At 56.2% G+C, this 26,080-nt stretch overlaps 1 protein-coding gene across 1 annotated transcript in view; it reads left to right on the top strand.

Moving 5' to 3' along the window:
• Positions 1–2,153: 2,153 nt before the first annotated feature.
• Positions 2,154–26,080, top strand: part of TAF4 (TATA-box binding protein associated factor 4) — a 90,296-nt gene continuing 66,369 nt past the window's right edge. The window contains exon 1 of the mRNA XM_008963229.4: positions 2,154–3,577. Within this exon, the coding sequence (XP_008961477.2) occupies positions 2,218–3,577 (1,360 nt within the window). The 5' untranslated portion in view covers positions 2,154–2,217. The remainder of the gene's footprint in view (positions 3,578–26,080) is intronic.

Below are 26,080 nucleotides of genomic sequence, written 5' to 3'. Positions count from 1 at the left end.
GTCTGCGGCTCCCACTTTCCCCAGGGCCTTCTGGTGCACAACACCCTCCTTGCAAGGGAAGCTGGGATAGGTGGGCACAGACCCTTAACTTCTCGCAGTTCCTGCAGCTGCCAGGCTGGACGGTTCCCCAGAAGATCCTGCGAACACGTTGGAATGAAAGACTCCTGGCGGGGCCTTGGAGAAGAGGGGTCACCACTGTGCGTAGATGGCAGGAGACTCATTACAGATCTCAGTGGAGTAGCAGCGGACTTGAAGAGTGGAGGCCTGAGCGTGGGAACCTTCAGTTACCCCGGCCTTTGGGACCCCGGGGGCCTTGGAACCTGGTCTGTTTCCTGCGAGTCCTGCGTTCTGCTTCTGCCCCGACTCCAATCTGAGGGGTCTGTGGGTATGGGCTGTGCAGTGAGCCTGGTGCGCCCCACCTTGCAAGTTGTGCGTGGGGCCGGTTAGCCTGCCTGTGCTTTGACCTGCTTTAAAAATGTTCTAATTAGTTGTCAACACTCAAAAATTAAAAATCCCGAGATTTAATCATCACTTTATATTTCTGTTCTTTCTGGAAAACTCAGACTGTCCCCCTACTGAGCTCAAGGTGCTCCGTAGGTGTACCCACAGGGGCCCTCCCTGCCATACTCAGCTTGCTTCATTCATTTCCTTTCCTGCCTTCTGGGAGCCAAAGTTCAGGTACAAAACTCCAGCTGTACGTTTGCAGTGATTTCCCCCCAACACTGTTCCCCTATAGGGGAGGCACCTCTCCTAGGCTCCGTCCTCAATGCTCATTGGCTGATGCTGCTGTCGAGAAACAAGCCTGGGGTGAAGTCCCGTATTCCAGTTATCAGTAAGTCCATTCCTTTGCAAGGCTACAGTTCGAACAGGCACAAGGGTCCAGTTCGGGTCTGCTTTCGAGACTAGCAGTCTCCTTTGTTAAAGCAATTAAAAAAATCATTTTCTTTGTCAGCAACGTCATTCATCGTCCCGAGGTCTCTGCTTATTGCGGCGCTGTCTTCAGCTGCGAAGACTGACCCTGTGGCCTCTTGGCCCCAGTGAGGTCCGAGGCAAGGAAGCGTCTCTCTGAAACCTATTCTGGGCTCTTAGGAAGAAATGAGAGAAAGGAAAACCACTAGAAATGTCCAATAACACCATCTTTTGGTTGGAAAATAAAACACGCAGAAAGGGGACTGGAACTTTTACTGAAGTATTTCTAGAGAGAAGGTGCTTGGGAACACTTTAGGTAACTTACTCCCCTCCCCCAGCAGAAGGTAAAAAGAAAGCTACTTCCAGACGTGCCGGCTTCAGGCTCGGGAACTTCGTTTGGCGCCTGGCAAGCACCGTGCTCTTATCTACGGACTTATAAGACACTCCTGTCTCCAAGGCAGCTGGGTGCGGGGACAGTCACCCCGGGGCGGCTTGGTTTATTGATTAAAAATGGAGGGAAGGGCCAGGGGTGGTCACGATTGGAGGGCGAGAAGAGCTGTGCGCGCAGGACCCCTCCCCACCGCCCGGGACCGGCTGAGCCAGAGGCGGACCCAGCTTCCCCGCGGCGGCTTGGAGGGGCCGGGCGCCGGTCCCCGTCCCCAGGGCGCGCTGCGAGAGTCCCCTCCCCGTTCCCGCCCGCCTCCCAGGCCCATCCACTCCAGGGCCTGCGCGCCGCCCGGCCGGCGCCCCGGCATCCCCGCGCGCTGTTCCCCGGGCCTCGGACGGGCCCTGCGCCGCCGCTGCCACCGCGCACGGCGGCCCGCCCGGCGCTCCCGTCAGCGCCGCCGCAGCCATTTTGGAGCGAGCCGAGACAAAGAGCGAGGCCCCGTCGCCGCCCCGCGCCCGCCTCGGCCCGGCCCAGCGCACCGTTCCCGCATCCCGCGCCCCGCCCGGCGGCCCCCTCCCCGTCCGCCACCGCCCCGGCGCCCGCGCCCCTGAGCTCCAGCCCCCGCGCTTCCCACCGCTGCTGCCGCAACCCGGCCGACCGCCCGCGCCCCGGCCTCTAGCGCTCGCAGCCATTGGCCGCGCCTTTTAAGCGCGCGCCCCAGCCAATCGCCGGGCGCCCGCGGTCTCCGCGCCTGCGCAGGGCCGCCACCCCCGCTCCCCCGCCCCCCGGCCGCGCGCCCCCGCCCCCCGCCGGCCGCGCGCCGCCCCCCGCCCGCCCAGCGCCCGCCCCACTCGGAACCTCCTCCTCGCCCAGGCGCGCTCGGCCCGAGCGGCGGCGGCGGCGGCGGCCGAGGAAAAAAGATGGCGGCGGGCTCGGATCTGCTGGACGAGGTCTTCTTCAACAGCGAGGTGGACGAGAAAGTGGTGAGCGACCTGGTGGGCTCGCTGGAGTCGCAGCTGGCGGCCAGCGCGGCCCACCACCACCACCTCGCGCCGCGCACGCCCGAGGTGCGGGCCGCGGCCGCCGGCGCGCTCGGGAACCATGTTGTGAGCGGCAGCCCGGCCGGAGCCGCGGGCGCAGGGCCGGCCGCCCCCGCCGAGGGCGCGCCCGGAGCGGCGCCGGAGCCGCCCCCCGCAGGTAGAGCGCGGCCGGGGGGCGGGGGGCCGCGGCGCCCGGGCCCCCCCTCACCGCGCCGCCCCCTTGTCCCCGCAGGGCCCGCGCCGCCCGCCGCGAAGCTGAGGCCGCCGCCCGAGGGCAGCGCGGGGGCCTGCGCCCCGGTGCCCGCCGCCGCCGCCGTCGCCGCGGGGCCCGAGCCCGCCCCCGCCGGCCCCGCCAAGCCCGCCGGCCCCGCCGCGCTGGCCGCCCGCGCCGGCCCCGGCCCCGGCCCCGGGCCCGGCCCCGGCCCCGGCCCCGGCCCTGGCAAGCCCGCCGGCCCCGGCGCCGCGCAAACTTTGAATGGGAGCGCCGCGCTGCTGAACTCGCACCACGCCGCCGCACCTGCTGTCAGCCTGGTCAACAACGGGCCCGCCGCGCTGCTGCCGCTGCCCAAGCCCGCCGCCCCCGGCACTGTCATCCAGACGCCCCCTTTCGTGGGCGCCGCCGCGCCCCCCGCGCCCGCCGCGCCCTCGCCCCCCGCCGCCCCCGCGCCCGCCGCCCCCGCCGCCGCCCCGCCCCCGCCACCCCCCGCGCCCGCCACCCTGGCCCGGCCGCCCGGCCACCCCGCCGGACCCCCGACCGCCGCGCCCGCCGTGCCGCCCCCCGCCGCCGCCCAGAACGGGGGCAGCGCCGGGGCAGCCCCCGCCCCCGCCCCGGCCGCCGGGGGCCCCGCGGGGGTCAGCGGCCAGCCCGGGCCCGGCGCGGCGGCTGCGGCGCCGGCGCCGGGGGTCAAGGCCGAGTCGCCCAAGACGGTGGTGCAGGCGGCGCCCCCGGCGGCGCAGACCCTGGCGGCCAGCGGCCCGGCCAGCACGGCGGCCAGCATGGTCATCGGGCCAACTATGCAAGGGGCGCTGCCCAGCCCGGCCGCCGTCCCGCCGCCCGCCCCCGGGACCCCCACCGGGCTGCCCAAAGGCGCGACCGGCGCAGTGACCCAGAGCCTGCCCCGGACGCCCACGGCCACCACCAGCGGGATTCGGGCCACCCTGACGCCCACCGTGCTGGCCCCCCGCTTGCCGCAGCCGCCTCAGAACCCGACCAACATCCAGAACTTCCAGCTGCCCCCAGGTGAGTGGCCGCACGGGGCGGGAGGGAAGGGCGGCTCCCAGCAGCGCCAGCTGCCAGTTCCAGGAAGTTCTCCGCTGGTGGAATGCTAAGGTCATCTGTCCCGTAGGCCCGTGGCTGGAGCAGGCCGAGGGGCAGTCTCTACCCAGGTGCGGGGCCAGCCCGGGTGGCTGTCTGCGAGTGAGCCAGAGGGAGTCGGCATAGCCTGCGTCCCTATCGCTGTCCCTGACGTCCGCGCTGGCTGCCTGTGCCTGGGGCTGGTCTGTTTCGGAGTGGCTCAGCCAGGACTCTTAGTGGAGTGGTCCTTACCTGCTCCCGCCCTATGCGTCCCTGCCCGGGTTGGAAGGCTCAGCGCAGGGGCTCCCTGGGCCAGGCGATGGGGTCTGCAGAGCTGAGGGCAGTACCTGGGGCTGTGAGTGGCAGCAGCTGTCCCCTGCTCAGTTCTGCAGTTAGGCGTGTGGCCTGTGTCCCCACTTAGCCTTTCTGCCCCTTGGTGACCCTGGGCTTGAGCCTCTTCAGTCTCCAGGCGAGGACGGGGGCGCGACGCCCCCTCCTTGAGGCTCGGGAACTCTGGATGGAAGGCTTGGGCTCCTCTGCTGCCACCAGGCAGGCAGAGATGTCAGGCGCACCCTGCGAGAGTCCTCCCGGCGCGCAGCCTTGCTGAGAGCCACGCTGTGGAGTAGGGTTTCAGCACCGTGTGTGTCACTGTCTCTTCCAGAGCTGCGTTGGTGCCTAAAGGAAGGAGCGCCTAGCTACTCTGGTTGCTGCCCCCTCGGGAGGGCAGTGGGAGGGCGGTGGCAGCAGATGTTCTCGCTCCGTGCAGGGGTCTCGGGGCGATACTGGCTATGCTGCGGATGCCTGGGGCTCCGACGCCCCTTCCGCCTGGCAGTTCTCACGCTCCTGTCTAGTATGCTGTCTCTGCGACTCGTCAGGGCCCCTCAAGTTTGACAGGAAAGATTGCCTGGCCAGCATTGCTGCTTTTGTCTGGGGCTCCCCGTCCCTCCCCAGCCGCCGTGGTGGGTGCTGGGCAGGGGAGCTCCTCCCCGGCCTGTGGTGACGCGTGCCGTGCAGTTGTAGCAGCGCGGTGGCAGCAGTAGTAGGAACTGCAAGGAGAGCGTGGGTCCCTCCTGCCTCCCCTCTCTGAATGGAGCTATTGGTCACTTTGACAGGGTTGCAGCATCTTCAGAAGTGAAAGGATTTCTTGTCCAAGTATGTGAGGTTCAGGGCTGGTGGTCAGACTCTGGACAGGGCAGGGGTGGGGAAAGCCTGTCTGGGCGGCTGCTAGGCTGCAGTGCTCCAGGGAGGAAGAGGGCTGTGAAGCTACTTCCCGGGGTTGCTGAGACGCCCTTTACGACAAGCTTTTGGGGTACTGAAGCGTTTGTAGGGGTGTTTTGTCAGAGGCTTGGTTTTGCTGTTATGTGTATGTTGACCTTTTAGTAGGAAACGTGGCTGATCTTTAGTAGTGTTGTAAAAAGATGTTTGATGGCTGTGATCTATTATGTAAACTGTCACAATGCTTTATTTATAAAAATGTTTTTCCAGAGGTCCCACGTGTCTCAGCGCAGGCCAGGTGCCTGTTGCACCCCTTTGGGTAGGTATTGGACTCTGTCTTGTGGGGCTGGCCAGGTCCTCTTGCTCTGAGCCACTGCAGAGGTAAAGCCTCATCTCTGTCTCTCTTCTGGGAGAAGGTGAAGGAATACGTGGTTGGAAGAGGGCATCTCTGCTGTGTTTATCATGAGTGATCCTGGGACTCACTTCCATCTTCTGTTTTAAGATCAGTTTTAGGGTCGGATGTGTTTGATGAAGAGACAACTTGAAAAACAACTGTAGGAGTGTTGACTGTGCGTGATTCCTGTGTGTGAGGACAGAGGAACAGCTCACACAGACGTTTGGGTGGCAGTGCTGAGAGCGGTGCTTTCAAGGAGCCGAATGCTACTGTCTAAAAAAGTGAGAGATTTACCCCATCTCTTCATGGCCTCCTGCAGTTGATCTACTGATGAGGAATTTTGATTATGTTATTTGTTTCAATAATAACCAAAGCAAAAAAAAAAAAAGTATCAATAAAACTACCAGTATCCCAAACCAGAGTACCTTCTTTTGAACAGTACAACTTAATACTGTAAATCAGAATGGCAAATTGCAAATACTCTGGTTACTTCCTGTAATCGATTGATCAGAGAATATTAAATTATTCTAGTTGGTTCCGTTTTCATTGAAATATTTCGTAATAAAAATGTTTAGAACAAAGATGGAAGTAACTTATAAAAATAACTCTTGCTTGGTTAATAACTCATTCTCATTACAACTCAGTCTTGCAAACTGAGGAGGAGCTGGGAGTATTAGGAGTGGGCAGGGTTCTCAAAGCTGCATGTGGGTGTCAAGTGGAGTAGCAGACGGGTGGCAATTGGATGGGGTGTGAAAGGGCCTGCCCTTCCCAGCCTTCCCTCCGTGGAGGTCTTGGGTGGGAGAAGGGAGGGGACAGAGGTTTCACCCTGAAGTCTTTAAGGCTAAGCCTTAGGCCCGAGTGTTTCAGCCCCATAGTGCACACCGGGTATGTTGAATTTGGTTTAGGTAGCTGTCATGATATTCTTTGTCAGGACAGTGTTGTAAAGACAGTTATGTTAATGTAATTGTAATTTGCTGGTTTGAGGTGCCAGAGTTTAAATTTTATTCACTGAGGAAAAATGAGAAAACTCAGTCTTTAGTGAGATTGTTGCAGATGACACAGTTGTCCCAAGATCACGGAAAAGCACTAGTTATGTACAGCTTAGGATAGTCATAACGTCATAGTCAGGTTGTGATTACAGCTGAAAGAAGAAAAAAGTGATTTGACACCCACATTAGCATGTTGGTAAATTGTTGAGAGATCTTTTCAGATCGGTGTAAGGTAAAGAAGCTCATTTCCAAAGGTTATTTTTTGGCCTGGCAAATTCACATTTTCTTCAGTGTATCTTGGTCTATTGTGCTTTCATGCAGAATTTACTCTCCTTTTGCTCTAAGATTTGGCCCAAGTGTAGATTCCCATTCCAGGACAGAAAAGCACTTTCTCACCATGGGCCTTGATCCCTTGGCCTAGGGAGCGTGTGCTTGCTGCGTGTTTTAGGATGAGTACTCCCAGGTGAATGTGTGTCTGTGGGTGCTGTCTGGAGCATTGGTTCCCATCTGTGGGGAAAGGGGGAAAACGTCCACTAGCCCTTAATCGCGCTGTTGGGACGGGTTGGATTTGGCGAGTCCAGGCCCATGCTGGGTGGCGGCATGCAGACGGCCACCCCTGAGGTTGCAGGAGCTGTGAGTTCTGGTGGCCAGTGGTGGCAGCCAGTGCTCTGGCACAAGGGACATTCCTAGAAGTTTAGATTTTGTGACTTGAGGGCCCTGTTGCCGTTTGACCTGGGAGGAATGTGTTGTTCCTCGGAGCCTCGGCTTACCCAGCTGTAAAGTGGGGTTGCCCTTTTGGTGAAGAATGTGAATTCTGTCAGGTTGGGCCAGATAACATAGCTGTCAGGTGGCGCTCACTATTCCAAACTCTCCCAGTTCCCCTCATTTTTCACTGATTTTCACACATTAATCCAGACTGGATGTTTTCTCAGGGACTGAGGTGTTTGGTGTGGCAGCTGACTGGTTCTGTCAATGGGGAAGTTACCGAGGTCTGAGGTGGGTCACCCTGGGGCGGCGGTTGCCAACATAGGGGAGGGTTGCGGTGGCCTTTGGAGGCCTGGACCTGGGCGGAGGGCTCACTTTAGGCCTGGACCTGGGCGGAGGGCTCACTTTAGGCCTGGACCTGGGCGGAGGGCTCACTTTAGGCCTGGGCCTGGGCGGAGGGCTCACTTTAGGCCTGGGCCTGGGCGGAGGGCTCACTTTAGGCCTGGGCCTGGGTGGAGGGCTCACTTTAGGCCTGGGCCTGGACCTGGGTGGAGGGCTCACTTTATGCCTGGGCCTGGACCTGGGTGGAGGGCTCACTTTAGGCCTAGGCCTGGACCTGGGTGGAGGGCTCACTTTAGGCCTAGGCCTGGACCTGGGTGGAGGGCTCACTTTAGGCCTGGACCTGGGTGGAGGGCTCACTTTAGGCTAGAGGCCTGAATCCGGTGTTTCTTTTGACATACTCAGGTAGGAGTGACATTTGAAAAGAACAAAGAAAAAGAACTTTTGGGGAGCTGTGTAAAGACAGCCCTGGACAGCTCTGCCTAGCATAGGGCAGGGGCGCCGCTCTGGGTCTTCCCTTCCTCCCTGCTTCCTGCCCCGCGGCTGGGGTCGTCACCATCGCCTTCGGGATGAACAGAGTCATCTTGGTGACAGGTTGGGATGGACCTCACCTGCCTTTGGTGTCTCAGAGCTGGTGACCCTCATGGCTTAGTGGCAGCCAGGACTCGGGGTCCTGTGACACTCTTAGGAGCCTCTCTCCTCACTGCTTACTGTGCCCGAGCACTGCATTCACAGCAGAGGTCTATGAGTTTGAACAGAGGATGACGTTTGAAGTTCGTTACGGTTGCCCTGGTTCTTAGGGCCTGTGAGAAGCTTTGTAGGAGAGGGTGTCCCGCTTGCTTCCGTGGCAAATGGACCTGAGGCAGGCCCCGGGCGCCTGAGAAGTTGGCCTTCTCCCAGGGCAGAGAGCAGAGCCACCCTGGCTCCCAGGACTGCCCCCGGGCTCCCCGGTGTGCTGTGGAAGTTGCCCCTTAGACATCAGCACAGGGAGGCCGGGAGGCGGCGTCTGGTCAGAGCAACACAGACCGGGCTCAGCAGAACAAACTGGTGGGCGTGTCCGCACCCCGAAATCAGAGTGGAATGGAGACAGTTCCTGTTCTACCTCCAAAGCCTTTTCTACCGTATAATGTGAGTTTTCTTCCACTTAAGGGATAAATTTGAAGAAAGCTTTTATAAATTGTTGGTTGTAAGTGAGTTGATCAAAGCATAATTAGCAGCTGTGTTTGAGGATCTTGAAGCAGAGGTGTAACAGGGCTCTGGAGAAGCTTGCCTGAGATTTGGGGTAATTTGCAGGGTTCCCGAAGTGCTTTGCTTTTCTTCTTCATGGTGCTCAGTAGGAACCTCCAAGCCCTCGATCATCCAGGAAACAGTTGCTGTTTAGGGTGTTCACCTGTGGCGCCCGGCTCAGGCAGCGTGATGGTGGCCTTTACTTAATCAGGCCTTTGATAGCAATAAAGCAGTTAAATGGGCTTTTTGCTGCAGGCCCTTCTGTGCCGAGTGCTGTGCGCCTGGGCTTCCTGGACGCTTCTGCTTCCAGGTGGGCCTGCGGTTGCTATGGCATTGTGGTGGTGTCAGCTGCAAACATGTACACAGCTGTTCTTTCCAATTCTTGCGTGGAATAATGAAGTAGAATAAGTGCTGTCAAGTTATGTTCGAAAATGGGGTGCTTAATATTTCCATGGTTGGACCATGAAAGTTTTGAGTGAAAACTTTTGATTTTTACATATCTCAAATGAACATTTGCACCAAAGATGTACAGCTTTCGAAAAACAAAGAGATACATGTTGTCCACCATGAGGCCCCTCTCCCATTTGAGAAAGTACCTGGTGTCCCCTGTTGGTCAGTCCGCGGTGGTCCCAGGCTCTTCTCCAGGCCTGCCTTCTGCCTGTTGCAGGCCATGCTGCAGTGTGCAGGATGATGTAGTGAAGTGCCCCCAGCTTCTCCCACCATGGGTGTCATGTTGTGGAGCAGAAGTTGTCGTTGGGAACCGTGTGTGAGGACAGGAGAAATTGTTTGTTGGGAGCCGCATGTTGAGGACAGGAGAAATTGTCTGTTGGGGACTGTGTTTGGGGACTGGAGAAGTTGTCCCCCCGAGCCCCATTGTATGTGGCCTTGTGTGTAGACCTGTGTCTGTCCTTCCTGAGGTCTTGCTGGGCCCTTTGTGTCCCTCACTGGGCATCACTGGAAAGCGCCAATGTGAGGAAGGCACACGTGGCATCTTGATCTCGAAGTTGTGAGAGGAGTGTGGCCAGGTAGGGTGGTGTTGGGGTACATGGATCTTGGAGGGACCATTTCCGAATAGTCAGGAAACCCCAGAAACAGGTTTTTCTGTCTATCAAATTTGACATTAGGTTTTAGAATGAGGGCCCTGCAGTAAGAAGGTCTGTGGCTCCCAAGGGAATTGTTTCAGGGTTGGGGTCAGAGGTCTGAGTGGACAGTGCATGGACAAGGCAGGACACTAGGAGCCAGGGAGCTGAACCCTTCTCTGGGCGCTGGGTGTGGCCCAAGCACACCCGGGGCAGAGGCTTTGTGGGTCAGCTGGTCCACTGGGGGCTGCAGACACTGTGGGCAGAGGTGCTACCGGTGGCAAGGTGGGCACCTTGTTCCATGGGGTCGGGGGACACAGCCTTTCATTTTCTGACTTTGCACTAAAGTGTGTGGGACAATGACCTGTGAAAGTTTTTAAAGGAAGTTCTGTGTCTTCTGCGGAGGAGTGTGGTCTCCGTGGTGTTCATAGGAGCCACGCACGGTGCTCAGAGCATGGCCAGAACGCACAGGCCTGCCTTGCTTTGGAGCTTTGCAGAAGGTTACGAATGTCAGTGTCAGAAGCATCATGACAGGAACGAGGGTGACACGGGAAGCAGGCTTGATTGGCTTTTTTATGTAACTGTAAGTGTAAAAAATTATTAGTTACTTCAACATGATTTTTCTGATGATAAAATTAGTTTTTTTTTCATTATAGGAAGTTTGGGAAGTAAACTGTAAAGAAGAAAATACAGTCACTTGTAACGTCACCTGGCCCAGACTGCTAAAATTTCGGGGTGTCTCACTTCAGCCTGTGTCTGCTGCATATCTGCTTCTGTGTTTTTCTGTAATTACAGTTCTCCTGTGACCCAAGTCTGTGCTTTGCCTTGTCCTGTGTCTGGTGCACTTTCCCTTGGCCCTCGGTGGTCTCAGGCTCCAGCATTTGGTAACAGCCCCTGTGCCAGGGTGCTGTGCTGATGGCGACAAGTGGCCCCCTGTAGGTGAATGCCTTCATGTCTAACTGTGTGTGTGTCTGGTGGGTTGAGCATTTTCAAGGCTTTGATACATATCACCTTCCACCAGATTACACTTTTAAAACCATTGCCAGAATACGACTTTTGGGAATGGATACCATTCTTAAGAAAATCGTGTCTAGTTTTAAGTTGCATTTCTTTGAGTGAAATTAGACCTCGTTCATGCGGATGTTGGCTATTTATTCTCGCCAACTGTGCCTATTTGTATAAGCGCTTTCTTGTTTTTTCTTTTTTTTCGAGACAGAGTCTCACTCCATCACCCAGGCTGGAGTACAGTGGCGCAATCTCAGCTTACTGCAACCTCCGCCTCCCGGGATCAGGTGATTCTCATGCCTCAGCCTCCCGAGCAGCTGGGAATACAGGCATGTACCACCACACCCAGCTAATTGTTGTATTTTTAGTAGAGATGGGGTTTCACCTTGTTGGCCAGGTTGGTCTCGAACTCCTGACCTCAAGTGCTCCGCCTGCCTCTGCCTCCCAGAGTGCTGGGATTACAGGTGTGAGCCACTGCGCCTGGCCTGCATGAGCACATTCCGAGGGTGTGTACTGGGCCACGGGGGAAGGCTGATGAGGGTACCCGGGTTCAGCTGTGGGGGGTCCCAGGCTGACAGCCCCTGCTTTCATGGTGTGTCTGTTGTGGGGGCCAGGCAGTTAACAGGCAAACAGATCAGCAGGTATGTCTGATTGTGATTAGCACCCTTGGGTGAGAGGGGACTGCTGGGCAGGGTAGTCAGGGAAGGCTTTCCCAGGAGGCTGAGGGATGAGAAAGGGGTCAGCCACATGCAGCTGGGACCTGTATCCAGGCCAAGGAAAGAGTAGATGCAGGGGTCCCCTGTGTAGATTGTAGGGCTGCCCTCTGATAGTGTGAATTGATATTGTAGGGCTGCCTGTACACAGTGTGAATTGATTGTATCACAGGGCTGCCCCCAGGTAGTGTGAATTGGTTATATTGCAGGGCTGCCTCCAGGCAGTGTGAATTGATTTTATTGCAGGGCTGCCCCCAGGCAGTGTGAGTTGATTGTATTGCAGGGCTGCCTGCACACTGCGTGAATTGATTATATCACAGGACTGCACAGTGTGAATTGATTGTCTTGCAGGACTGCCCCCAGGCAGTGTGAATTGATTGTCTTGCAGGGCTGCCCGCAGGCAGTGTGAATCGATTGTATTGCAGGACTGCCTGCAGGCAGTGTGAATTGATTGTCTTGCAGGACTGCCCGCAGGCAATGTGAATCGATTGTCTTGCAGGACTGCCCGCAGGCAGTGTGAATTGATATTGTAGGGCTGCCTGTACACAGTGTGAATTGATTGTATCACAGGGCTGCCCCCAGGTAGTGTGAATTGGTTATATTGCAGGGCTGCCTCCAGGCAGTGTGAATTGATTTTATTGCAGGGCTGCCTCCAGGCAGTGTGAATTGATTTTATTGCAGGGCTGCCCGCAGGCAGTGTGAATTGATTGTATTGCAGGGCTGCCTGCACACAGTGTGAATTGGTTATATCACAGGACTGCACAGTGTGAATTGATTGTCTTGCAGGACTGCCCGCAGGCATTGTGAATCGATTGTCTTGCAGGGCTGCCCGCAGGCAGCGTGAATCGATCGTCTTGCAGGACTGCCCGCAGGCAGTGTGAATCGATTGTCTTGCAGGACTGCCCGCAGGCAGCGTGAATCGATTGTCTTGCAGGACTGCCCGCAGGCAGCGTGAATCGATTGTCTTGCAGGACTGCCCGCAGGCAGCGTGAATCGATCGTCTTGCAGGACTGCCCGCAGGCAGCGTGAATCGATCGTCTTGCAGGACTGCCCGCAGGCAGTGTGAATCGATCGTATTGCAGGGCTGCCCGCAGGCAGTGTGAATCGATTGTCTTGCAGGACTGCCCGCAGGCAGTGTGAATCGATTGTCTTGCAGGACTGCCCGCAGGCAGTGTGAATTGATTCCAAGTGCCTCAGTGGCTGGAAGCCATTGAGGGTTTGAAGCTGGATAGGGCATAATTTAAAGTTGTATGTTGAGGTCACTTTTGCGTCTGAGCTGTGGAATGTGGGGGTGGTTGTGGCAGGGGCCTGGGGCAGATGGTGGGGCTTAGGGAGGTGTGGATGGGCTGGAGGGAGGGGTGAAGACAAAGGCTCTTGTGGAATGAGATTGAGGTGGGCAGGCGGGGTGAGAGGGAATGTCAGTGGTGGTTGGTGGGAGGCAGGAGCTCAGGGGAGCAGCTGGCACAGGCCAGGGTCTGGGAGTCGTGGTGTTGCCGGCTCTGATGGCCATGACGGTGTTATGAGCCTGTAGAGTAGACTAGAAGAACCGTAGGAGGCTGCCCTGCAGGTGCCAGCACCTCCAAGGCTGGGCCAGCTTGGGAGCCAGAGAGGAGTGCCGGGAGAGGCCAGCATTCATAGGATGCATCTGGCCAGCAGTGCTGGGAGTGGGATGGTGAGGGTGGACACCTGGGTGCAGGAGCCTGGTGGAGGAGGTTGCAGGAAGGGTGGCCCAGAGCAAAGAGCTGTCAGCTCTTGGGGTGGAAGGACATGGCGTGGCCGTTGCTGAGAGCCTTGTGTGGTGGAGTAGCATTTGTTGCAAGGTTGGCGTCTCTCCTGGCCTCCAGCGCAGCGATGGCAGAGGTAGCATGGCTGTGATGGAGGCCGCTTTGCTCTTGTGTGTGCAGTCCTCACCTTCCTGCCGCATGTTGGCGTGCACAAATTCACAGATCTGTAGATCTCTAGAGCCAGAAAGTCCTGGAAGAGAGTCCCCTTCCACAAAGACGCTGAGGCTCACAGAGGTGACCGGCTTCTCCAAAACCCCGTGGCCCCTTAATGGAGGCTGCATGCCACAGGGCACCTGTCACTCCTTCAGGCCGCCTCCTTCATGCTTGTGCTGCTGAGAGAGACTGGAAATGGTTCAGCTTGGAGCAAACTTACAACTTAAAACCACTAAAGCACAGGGGCTTTCAAAGAGAAAATCCACAGAAGGGAATATCCTGAGTGCATGGTGAGGGGCTGTTGCACTGGGGTGGGTCTGTGTGGCGCGTGGCCTCACCCGACGATCCTACTGTGTCCTGTGGGCCCTCCAGTGCTTGGGCTCCCCCCAGCTGGTGGCCGTCTGCTAGGTCTGGGCCACCTCATTTGCTGGGGAGGCTCATCTCCGTCAGTCCCTGCAGTCCTGCGGCTGCAAGGGCGTCAAGTGGCCAAGAGGCACTCCTGGTCTTAAGGCCCTTGCTTAGAAGTGACGCAGGCCTCTCCCTAGTTCCAACCGAGAAGACTTGGTCATTGTCTGTGTCTGTCTGCACAGAGTGCTGGGTGGTTTGGCTTGTGCCTGGGGGCGGGGTGGGATACGGGTGGACAGCCAGCAGGCCTCAGACCATGCATGGCCTTGGTGGGCCAGGGGGATGAGTTTGGTTGGTTGGTCAACAAACGTTCACTCGGCAGTAGCTCAGGTGAGACCTTGTGGATCTGGCAGCTTGCTGACGGAGTTGCTTGGGGAGTGCTGCAGGTTGGCGTGGACGGGCGGAGGTGAGGTGCACGGATGCCGCTTCTCAGCATAAACGTCGCTCGTGGCTCCCTTCTCCAGAGTACCTTCTCGAGGTGCCCCAGCGTTTCCCTGCCGCTCCTGCCTGACCAGGCACTTAATGGAGCTGCTTAGTGACGGATCCAGAGCGGCAGAGAGCTGGGCCGGGAGCTCGTCACAGGGCAGTGCGAGGGTGGTCCTGGTCCTCCGGCTCCGCAGCCTCATGGGCTCCTGGTTTCAGGATGGTGCTTGCACTCAGGGCCGCCGTGGCTCTCTCTTCGCCCCACCATCGATTAGACGCAGAGCTCTGAGAGTTGGGAAAGCACGGACTGGGCGTCTTGGAGGCTGTGATTCTGGACAGGTGATAGGGCCGCCCTCTTCCACTTTCGGGTGCTCTGTGGGCCAGACGCAGCTCTGCCTGGGCCTGAAGGCTGGGCTTGGGGATGGCATCTCCTCAGTGCCTTGGAGGTTGTGGGCGTGCCACCAGAGTTCCCGTGTGGGAAGGGCTGCCACCTGCCTTGGGCCACATGGTTCCAGCCCTGGAGACCTGGTGTTGTGGGGGGTGGCGGAAGGGACCTGATGTCATGGGGTATGGTGCGAAGGAAATGGCGTTTTGTGGGGTGGTGTGAGGGACCTGATGGTACGAGTGGCAGCCTGAGGGACCTGGGGTGTGGGGGATGGCCTGAGGGACCTGGGATATGGGGGATGGCGCGAGGGATCTGGTACTGTGGGGGTGGGGTGGTGTGAGGGACCTGGTGTTGTGGGGGTGACTTGAGGGACCCGGGGTGTGGGGTGTGGGGGGCGGTGTGAGGGACCTGGGGTGTGGGGGTGGCGCGAGGCACCTGGAGCGTGAGCCTGCAGTTCACAGAGGGGGGCAATGTGGGGACGGTGGTGTTCAAGCCATGGGACACTTGCCCATCTGTTGTGGGGGAGGTGACAAGATCCCAGCCCAGACACCTGGGTGGGGACATTCTAGTGATGCAGGGGAGGCAGTGACCCACAGGGCACACACGGGCTGGGGCTGGGGTGTGGAGCTGGTGCGGGGCAGGGCACCCTGGGGTTTGTCGATCTCAGCTGACTGGAGGCGGCTGGTTCCAGATGGCAGTGCTGGGGGTCAGGTTCAGGAGGAGATGGAGAAGTAGGTCACTGACTGTGGTGAGGGGGTCAAAGGACAGTTTCTTTGTTTTTTCCTGTTTGTATTTTAAGGAGAGATCTTGGAGCCACGCTCAATAGCGGAAACAAAGTGCGCCCCATTTGGATTCGTGCTTCGGGTCGGTGGGAGTTAGGCTGGATGAGGATGGGTGGGGCGGGAGGGGGAGGTTGAGCCTTTGACATGCTTCATGTCAGCCACTTCATCCAGGCCACTGTCATTTAGCCTGCACCCCGCTACTGCATCCCACTGGAGCTGGTTGGCCTGGGCACATCTGCAGTGCTCGGTGGCCATGCTGTGCTGCGGGGATGCAGGGAGTCCACGGTGCAGGATGCAGAAGGGGAAGGTGGCCTTCCTGTCATCTCTCTTCCTTGTGTTGTGGAGGTGACATGGCCCTGCAGGGGTTTGGTCGTGTGTCTGCAGGCCCTAGAGCCTGGTGGGAGGCGGCAACCTTGGTTTGTCCAGGAAGGGGTGGCAGATATCCAGAATGGAGCATGTCCTGTGGGTGCAGGTTCCTCACGGGTGGATCTGTCTGTCATCACTGCATCCCTGCTGCCCGGGACGCCCCTGAGGTATTGATGGCCTGGCCAGTGATGGCTGCAGGAGGCTTGGCAGGGGCAGCGTTGAGGGCCACAGGCCACCTGCCATGAGGTTCTGAAGTGGTGCCATGGCAGGGGCCAGGCCCCTCAGAGGAGGGACTGTAGGGACTGAGGGACTGTCTTGATGGCTATGGGGGTCACCGAGCGGATGGGGAGGGAGGGTGGCCTCTGTGGATCAGGGCTCTGGTGGTGGGAAAACAGGTCTGGGACAGGCCCAGCCCTGCGTCCTATGGCGGTGAGAGGGGTGGGAGTGAACGGTGGATGGGACTCATGCTGCAGGGCCGAGATGACGAAGTTCCCTCTGCACGTGCAGCCTGGGGAGGGCAGTCCCAGGGCCCTGTGGGGAGGGAGCATTGCTGGGTGGCTACCTGCCTGACAGGAGTATCGTGTGAGAGGAGGCCTGAGAGTAGCCAGGCCGGGCGGTGACGCCCTGTGATTGCTTCAGGCACAGTGGGCCCAGAACCCCCGGTGTCCCACGTCAAGAGCTGAGCACCCTGGGTGTCTGGCCAGTGGGCAGGAAGGGGCCTCTGTGACTGGCTGGGGCGCAGACCGGGGCCTCGCTGGAACCCTCCCAAGGCTGCCTGTCCCACAGGGGACTTGGTCCCTTCTTGCTCCTCAGCCCCAGCGCCTGCGGGGCTGCCCTGCGCCCTGCCTTCCACTTGACACTGGAGGCCATGGGCTGAGTTCATTTTGGATGTGATTTCCATGGTGATTTCCTCCCTTTCTGAACCTCCTTGTAACTTTTCGAGAGTGTGCTATTGACTTCAGATGCTTCCCCTGTGAGGGGTGAAAATGTTTTCTTCCCAGCTCTGAGCTGCTCTGTGGGAGGGGCCCTGCCTGGGGTCTCCACTGATTCCCCAGTGCCCAGGGCAGCGTGGGTAGTGGCAGAAAGGGGCCTTGCTGGGTGGGTGCAGGAGGAAGCAGCGCTGGGCATGCCTTGTTCTGGGGGGCCAGGTGTGGGGGTTCTGATCTCTTGGGGCCAATGTGTGTGTTTCCTCGGCAGAGGTCCTTTCTGCCGTGACTTCTTCCTTCTGCCTGGAGCCTGGCAGGTGGCTCTGGGTGATGCCTAGATGGCCCGTCCTATCAGCAGCAGGGGTGTGCCCTCCCGGGCGGGCCTCTGCTGTTCCCGAGCCCCGTGGCTCTCATGGAGCCTGCACTGGGTTTATTGAACTCTCTTGTCCTTCTCTTCTCTTTTTATTGGGGCTTTGACCATTTAAATTCCTTTACTCTTGCTTTGGTGGGTCTTGCTGGGGAGGGGTCGGGGAGAGAGGAGACTGTGCTGCCGGCACCCAGGGCTGCTCTCAGCGGGTGGGGGCACCTGTCTGGAATCTCCATGTACAAGCACAAGCAGGCATTGTGGCGTTTTGGGAAGAGTCGTCAGAAGTTGCCTCCTATGGGGCAGAGGTGCCAGGAGGAGACTCTTGCTGTGCCCAGGTCCAGACTGGCAGGAGAAGGGAGCGGTGAGTGATGGGACATGGAGTGGTCCATGGGGAGCAGAGCCAGGCCGGGACCCCGGAGGGGAGGATGATGAGAGGCCGAGGATAGGTCATGTGGGGGAGGAGCCCTTCCTTCTGCTGCTGTGCCCTGGTCGCTGCTGTGCAGAACCTTCTGGTCTGCAGTGTCCTCTGGGGGCTCTGGGTGTTACCTGTTTTGACTGTTGTGGCCTCATCTTCATGGAAGGTTGTAGAAAAACAGTTTGTCAGGTGTCCTCTGCGAGTACTTACGACTCCAGCGTGTGACAGTAGGCGTTGGGTGAAGATGGGGTGAGCAGGTGAGGCTGACTCCCTGCCTTGGGGACAGGCTGCTCCGTGGGGCTGCTGTGTGCTCCGTGACAGGTTGGGTTTCTGCAGCAGGTCTGAAGCAGTCACTTTGCTCCAAGCATCTTGAGTGCCGTCGTCTCTGGCACCGTGTTTAGTCTTTGTGACGATGGTGTCGTGAAACCTGCCTAGGGACGAGACACTGAGGCTCGTATTTCTATGAACTGCTCAAGGCCACATGACTGGTGGGGCCTGGGGCTAGAAACCCGGGCTCTGGAACCTCTGCCCGGGCCCTGCCTCCCTCTGGAGTGACCCTGGTGGCAGCTGTGGACTGCTGGGGAGTTGGGAGTTGGGCTGGGGTGCACGGTGGATGAGGGGCAGGGTGTGGGACTGGGGCAGGCAGGGATCTGGGCCGTGGTGCTTCTCTGCAGGTGTGAGTATGGGTGTGACTCAGGTAGATGAGACCCAGGACGATGCGGAGAGCAGGGCCTTCCTCTGCAGGCAGTGGGGACCCCTGAAGGCTGTGGAGTGGAAGAGCCAGAAGGTCTGGCCTGGGTTCTAGATGTTGGTCCTGATGACCCACTGGAGACAGAATCAGAAACAGGGCGGTGGTCACTGAGCAGGGGATGCAGAAGTGGGCCTGTGTGTTGTGGCTGCTGGATGCTGGCTGGTGCCAGGCACCGTGTGCGCCTCCCATGCTCACCACTGCCCTACAGGGCAGATGTTTGGTATCCACTTCCTGGACAGGTCACAGACACTCGCACAGAAGCTCAGCCTGGGAACCCCGCTCGCAGGGTCTCGGCACATCCTGATGGTGGGGATAGTGGGTGCAGATGTGGAAGGCGGGCGTGGGCACTGCTGCACCTGGAGAACCAGCAGCCATGATGGGGCTGGTGGGTGGTGCCAGTGGAGGCACAGTGCAGATGCTGCAGCTTGGAGTTGGGGGACGGAGCCTGGTGACCGAGGTGGTCATGCGGGGAGAGGACTGGGGGAGGGGGGACGGAGCCTGGTGACCGAGGTGGTCATGCGGGGAGAGGACTGGGGGAGGGGGGATGGAGCCCAGTGACCGAGGTGGGCATGCGGGGAGAGGGCCCAGGGGGGGATGGAGCCCGGTGACCGAGGTGGGCATGCAGGGAGAGGGCCGCGGGACGATGGAGCTTGGTGACCAACGTGGGCATGCAGGGAGAGGGCTGGGGGGAATGGAGCCCGGTGACCGAGGTGGGCATGTGGGGAGAGGGCTGGGGTGGGGGTGTACGGAGCTGGGGGTGTACGGAGCCTGGTGACTGAGGTGGGCATGCAGGGAGAGGGCTGCAGGAGGATGGAGCCTGGTGACCAAGGTGGGCATGTGGGGAGAGGACCAGGGGGCATGGAGCCCAGGGACCGAGGTGGGCACGCCAGGAGAGGGCCCTGGGGGGATGGTGCCTGGTCACAAGGTGGGCATACAGGGTGAGGGCCTGTGGGGATGGAGCCTGGTGACGGAGGTGGGCACGTGGGGAGACGATCCTGCTTAACAGAGGTGTGGCCCCACACGAGGACCCTGGAAGTGCAGTGGGTTTGTGTTGCATGAGAGTGGGAGCACCTCTGTTAGGGGAAGAGCAGGGTCCACCCTGGGGACAGGAGGGAGGGGCTAGCTAGGACCTGCTGGCCAGCTGGAGTCAGGGAGATTCCAGCCAGGCCTTGCAGGTGGCCCTGTCTGTGGTTGTCCTCACTGCTCTGCACTCGGGATGCCCAGCTGAGCAAATCACTTGACAACTCCCATCCTTTCCTAGGTGTGTCCAGGAGGAGCTAGTACAGGGCTGGGCTGCCTCTTGGTTTTTAGAAAAGCATTTGTGGTACAACAGAGCCCCCAGAGGCAGCCCCCTTTCTCATCTGGGACTTGGGCAGGCACGCGCCAGCCTGCCCTGTGTGGGAAGGTGCTAGGTATGTCGCAGCCACAGGGAATTGACTCGGCATTGAGCCCCAGGGCTTCAGGGGATTTTCAGAGGTGACTTTGAGACTTGATTTCTTCTACACACCCTTCCTCGTATTGTGACTCTGGGTGGGGGACCAAGCATCTTGATGAGGGGGTGGTCCAGTGAGGGTTTGGGTGCTGGGGAGCTAGGTCTGGGATGGCCCTGATGTGGGGCGGTCCCGGGGCAGGGTTGCCGGTGTCAGGCAGCGCCCGTGTTTGAACATCTCGGCGAGGAATCCCGGGTGCTGGTGTTTATAAAAATAGACCTGCGGCTTCCATGGCTGTGTCCTTTTTGGTATGATTGACATTGGATAGCGTGCATTTGTATTCTGCCGTGTTCCTGTGGTGGGAGCCAGGGGCGACTCTTCTCATGGCGAAGTCTGGTTGGTGCTGAAGCACGTTGCATCACCTGGGCTTGACGGTGCGCTCTGCGCTCACGGCAGAGGCAGAGGCTGCAGCATCTTCCGCCACCGTTTCCATCTCTTTTTATGCCAGCTATTTCCAGTGTGATGGTGCCTCTAGCGCTGTCCTGAGTGTGGCCTGTTGTGCATGTGATGGGGTCTTCACTTGCCTGTGGACTTACTCTTCTCAGCGCCCCTTTCTTGTGCGGGGGTGGGGAGGGTCTCGCTGTAGAGGGAAGAGGGTAGAGCAGGTGCCCTGAGACTGTGTGATCTCTTCCTTCTAAAGGAGCTCACGAATATTCATCAGCTTTAAGAGAAGTCCATGCTCTGAGTGCCTCCTTAACCAGACCTTGGTGTGACTCTCTCAGAAAAAAAGAATGTTTCTAGAAGGTCAGTGTTTCAGGGGTGTCAGTGCAGGCTGGTGGTGTGGCCTCTCGGGGTAAGGAGGGAGCCTGGTCAGCTTTGGGATTGCAGTGGTGGCTACCATAGCCCCATGCTAGTAAGAGTGTGTCCCGCTCATAGTGACACTGAAGTTGTCCTTGTGAAAAGAGAGTAATTGTCGAAGAATAGATGAGTAAAATACAGTGATGATCTTTATGACTGTGGCTGGAGAAAGATTTCCTAGGATACAAATAGCATGAACTAATAGGGCAGAAAGTCGATACATAGGACTTCAAAATTAAAGGAAAACTTTTGCTGGTTGACAGACGTTGTTAAGACAATGAAAAGGCAAGCCGTCGACTGGGAGAAAATATTTATATCTAACAAAGAAGTGGTGTCCAGAGTACGTAAAGAACTCTCACGACTAAATAACAAGACGACAAACAACGGTTAAAAATGGGCAGAAGGTTTGAATAGACCCAAAAGAAGGTACACAAATGGCTAGCAGGTGTACGAAAAGGTGCTCACATAGTTAGACTCCAGGACATGAAACCCCAGTGGGATGCTGCGGCTGATAACACACCCACCTAAAAACAGCTGGAGTTAAACTGACAGCCATCCCGTGTGTCGGTGGGTGTGGAGGTCCTGGGACCCTCATCGCTGCCAGTTAGGAGAAGCGTAAAAAGTTAAGTACTGATTGACTGTGTGCGGCAGCCCCACCCAGGATATTTGGAAAGAACCGAAGTGTCCATCCTGCCATGAGTGGTGACAGGTGATGTGATAGATCCGTATGGTGAGATGCTGCTCAGCTCCACGCAGGAGCGGATCACGACACATGCAGCAATACAGTGAATCTACAAAATTCCCCACCAGGTGCAAGAAGCCGGGAGGGAAAGACCCCCTATCGCACAATTTCATTTGTATGAAATTCTAGAAAAAGCTAAGCTGGAACAGTTGTGGTTGCCTGGACTGAGGGTGACGTAGTGTGGCATTAGGACATGTTTTAAGCGAATAGAAACGTTTTAAATCTTGATTGTGGTAGTGGTTACACAACTGTATACATTTGCCCAAACTTTTCAAATTGCACACTTAAAATAGGTGAATTTTGTTTTATGTAAACTGTATTTCAGTAAAGCTGTACCAAGTCCCTGGGGCCATGTTCCTTCCTGTTGCCTGTAGCGTGGTGTTTCGGAGAAGGAAAGGCAGTTGTGGCTGTGGTTGTCATTTGTGTCTCATTTGTTGGTACAGAATCCCAATCCCAATGTCTGCCGTCTGCTGCACCGGGGCACTGCAGAGCGAGGGCTTTCAGCGGCCTGGCGGGAAACAGCCTAGTTAACTGCCTCTTAAATCTGATGCTGGCTGTGGAACTTTGCATTTCTTTAGGAGAGAATCAGTATTTGGAAGTGTTTGCGTGAGAGAAGGAAAATTTGTTAGTTATAGTTGTGAAAAAGAGGTTACTGCTATTCCTGCAGAGGACACAAATGAGGAGCTGTGTGTTTGGGACCTGTCTGTACCCCGGGCGTCAGTTCTGTCTTCCCTTCGTCCAAGCAGGAGCGTCTGCTCTGGATTAGACGAGAAAGAGTTTTCATGCCCGCCTGCTCTTTCGCCACAGATCTGTTGCGCTCTCCTCAGCGTTCACCCTTTCCAGGAGCAGGTGTGTGGCAATAGCTTATGTAGCCTTACACTCACAAACAAGGCAGTTTTCTGGCTTTTAAATAGTTATTTTCTTTCTGAGTAATACGTACTCATCCTAGAAAATTTGATAAAGGCAAAAAAGTATGGAAAAGAAACGCATGCTAATCTGTATTCCTGTCACCAAGGGAGAACTGTAGAACCGAGACCACGGGTGTGTGGCTCAGGCAGCATCGCTGGTTCATCCCACAGCACTCACGGAGTGCTTGCACGTGCAGGGATTCTGCGCCTGTTCTCTGAAGCTTAAACCCAAACAGGCGCGCTGTTGAAAGTTTCACCGCCATCGTCTCCACCAAGCACCTGAAGCGAGTCAAGGGTAGAGAGGAGCGGGCAGGCACGGCAGGCAGGGCTTTCCCAGGAAGGGCAGGGAAGAACATTCCAGACCTTGTGTGGCCGGTGGGGAGGGTGCATGGGCCAGGAGGTGCGGGACGGTTGTCCCTGTGACAGTCCTGAGCGGGGAGCATCCCGATGGGATTCCGTTTGAGCGGCATGGCTTTGCGAGTTCTCTTCCTGCAGTGTGGCTAGACTGTCTCTCCCTACCTGAGGTTATTTACCTACTCACCTGTGTTTTCATGTCGGCGTTGTGAGTTTTCTTTTCCTTGTAGTCACTAATCTGTCCAGGATTAATTTTCATGTGTCACTCAAGGTGGCCTCTTTTCTCCCCCTGGGCCGAGTGGCTTGTCCATTGCCATGTGGGACTGCTCCCTGTGCCCATGGGTCTCCTCCTGGCCTTTGCTCCATCCTGTTTGGTGCCTCTGGTGCAAGACATCAGCCTCATCCTATATTTCCTGTCCCAGGCCTGTCCCTTCCCCGAGGAGCCTTGGAATGGCATTTAGAGGAAAATGACTCTCGAGCAGTTTCGGCAGCGCTGGGGGTGCTGGTCATGCTGGTCACGTTTTTAACACAGCACATTCTTCCCCTCCTGTAAATTCTGTGAAATGGTATTTTTATCTCTTCTCTTGCACAGAAAAGCTTAGATCCTAGTAACATAAACATATTTACTTACTTGGCTTCTCCTACCCTATACTTAAACACAGATTCAGAATTACAACAATAACATGAGAGTAACGTTTAAGGTTTCTTTGCACTCTTTGTCTTTAGAATTTATTCTTTAAGGATGTTAGATCAGTACTGTGTTCAAAACTCCACTGAAATGATCCTTTTTTGTGTTGGTTATGTTACCAATTTGATACACAATTTAGTTATGTTTTGGTTTGTTTTCAATTTTACTTTTTTTGTTTTTCATTTTGTATTTTGAGGGTATAAAACATTTATGTGGTTCAAAATACACATACTCACATGCATACACACATATATTCTTTTTCTCCTATTATAACTAATGTAGCATATATGCTGATTTTTACCTTGATATTTTTTCTTAATATAATCTGGAGATCATCTCTGGTAGCATTTTATTTTAATTGAAAAACTTGAAGTTTTATGTGTAGTACACTCAGGAAATTACTTTGAATAGTGATGCTTTTCTGCATAATTCAAGCACTAAAACTTAAAAAAAATAATTTTGTAAGGAAATAGTTTAAAAAATACATATATTTTTCTCTGCCAAGGCAAAAAGCATATAATAAGCACAAGTTAGCTCTGCCTGGGAATATTGGGCTGGAGACAGGGGAGGCTCAGTCTTAAGGGAAGGCCAGGCAGGGTGGTCTTTGCATTGGTGGGAGGCTGAAGCCTGGGTTAGCTAACGGGCCCTGCCTCTGTGTCTTCCCGTCCAGCCTGCAGTGGGCTTGGAAATACTTCCTGGAATTATGTGTAAACCAGGTACAGTCGCGCGCCACTTAGTGATGGGGATACATTCTAGAAACGCATCATTAGGCAATGTCATCGTTGTGCGAGCATCGTGGAATATACTAACACAAACCTGGATGGCACAGCCTGCTACACTCTTAGGCTGTGTGGTGCGGCCCCTGGCTCCTGGGCTGTAAACTTGCATGGCTTGTGACGTGTACAGTTGTAACACAATAGTGAGTTTGTGTATCTAAACATAGAAAAGGTACAGTAAAACTAGGGGATAAAAGATGAAAAATGGTGCATCTGTGTAGGGCACTCACCATGAATGGCGCTTGCAGGACTGGGTGTTGCTCTGCGGGAGTCTGTGAGAGGCCTGGGACATGACTGTGCTGCTGTAGGCTCTGGGGCACTCTATGCTTAGGGTATGCTTAGGGACTATGGAATTTATAAAAACACAGTTTTCTTTCTTCAGTAATAACCTTGACTTACTATAACTTTATAAACTTTTTAACTTTTTCAAACTTTTTGACTCTTTTGTAGTAACACTTAGCTTAAAACACAAACACATTATACAGCTGTGCAAAAAAATACTTTCTTTGTATCCTTATTCTGTAAGCTCTGTCACCCAGGCTGGAGTGCAGTGACGCAATCATGGCTTACTGCAGCCTTGACCTCCTGGGCTCAGGAGATCCTCCCACCTCAGGCTCCCGGATAGCTGGAACTACAGGCAGGCGTGGCCACCATGCCGGGCTAATTTTTGTATTTTTTTGTAGGTTTCACCATGTTGCCCAGACTGGTCTTGGACTCCTGGGCTCAAGCGATCTGCCTGTCTTAGCCTCCAAAAATGCTGGGTTTACAGACGTGTGCCACCACGCCCAGCGAGCTTTTTTCCATTTTTAAAATTATTTCTTACTTTTTAAACTTACTTGTTAGAAACAAGACACAAGCACACGTTAGCCTAGGCCTACAGAGTCAGGATCATCCACATCACTGCCCTGCACCTCCAAGTCCTGTCTCCCTGAAAAGTCTTCAGGGGCAGTAACACACATGGAGCCGTCATCCCTATGATAACAGTACCTTCCTCTGGATTCTTCCTGAAGGACCTGCCTGAGGCTGCTTTACAGTTAACTGTAAGTTTTAATAAGTAGATGCAGTATATTTCTGAAACAGTGATGGGAAGTAGAATGTAGTGAATACGTAAACCAGTAACATAGTTGCTAATTATCATTGAAACAGGAGAGTTCCCTGACCCCCTCTGGGTACTTGCAACAGGGGGTGTGGCTCATTTGCTGGAAGGGGAGCGTGCAGACGGGCAGGTGCAGGAGCCTGGGCGAGCCCTTTTGGGCTCCGGCCCCACAGTAGCATCTAGGGGTAGATTACAATGAATGCTCTTTTAGCAGTTGCCATTCTCAGATGGCTAAGTGTTAACCAGCTCAGCAGAGAGTCAGGCGACAGCCTTTTTCCCCCTGCCCTCTCGGTACCCGAGTCCTTGTGCGGTGTCCAGGAAGAATCAGGTCACACGGACTTGAAGGATGGCATTTGTGGGGATTTTATTGAGTGATGGAGGTGGCCTTCAGTGAGATGGATGAGGTGGCAAGGGGATGGAGTGAGAAGATGATCTTCCTCTGGAGTTCAGCCGTCCCGCAGCCGATCTCCTCCTGGACGGTGCCCAGCCAAACCCCTCTCGACATTCAGACGCTCCTTCTCTTTTCTCCTTCTCTGCTGCGCCACTTTGCTCTGGTCAGTGGAGCTTGGGGTTTATATGGGCACCAGATAGGGGCGTGGCAGGCAGATTAGTCTTGGAAAAGGCAGTATATTTCTGAAACAGTGATGGGAAGTAGAATGTAGTGAAAAAAAAAAAAGCCTTTGCTGGGGAATTGCCCTCTTCTACCCAGTATTTCCTTGCCTCCTGTCCGTATCATTAGCCAGTATTCTGTATGCTACAGAATTGTATGTGGGAGGGTTTTTTTTTTTTAGGAGATAGGGCCTCACTCTGTCACTCAGGCTGGAGTGCAGTGGTGCCTTGAACTCCTGGGCTCACGTGATCCTCCTGCCTTGGCCTCCCCTAAGTAGCTGCAACTACAGCCACTGTGCCTGGCTGATGTTTCAATTTTTTTTTTTTTTTAGAGAGAAGGGCTCTTGCTTTGTTGCCCAGGCTGGTCTTAAACTCCTGGCCTGAGGCAGTCTTCCCACCTCACCCGCTCAAGGTGGTGAGCTACTGCACCTGGTCAGTGTGCCATACTTTTCTTTTTTCTTTTTCAGATGGGTTCTCGCTCTGTTGCCCAGGCTGGAGTGCAGTGGCGCAATTTTGGCTCACTGCAACCTCTGCCTCCCGGGTTCAAGCAATTCTCCTGTCTCAG

This window comes from Pan paniscus, chromosome 21 (assembly GCF_029289425.2).
Source record: "Pan paniscus chromosome 21, NHGRI_mPanPan1-v2.0_pri, whole genome shotgun sequence".
NCBI classification, from domain to species: Eukaryota; Metazoa; Chordata; class Mammalia; order Primates; family Hominidae; genus Pan; species Pan paniscus.
The sequence above is the reverse complement of the archived record's forward strand: the minus strand, read 5'-3'. Positions and strand labels throughout refer to the sequence as shown.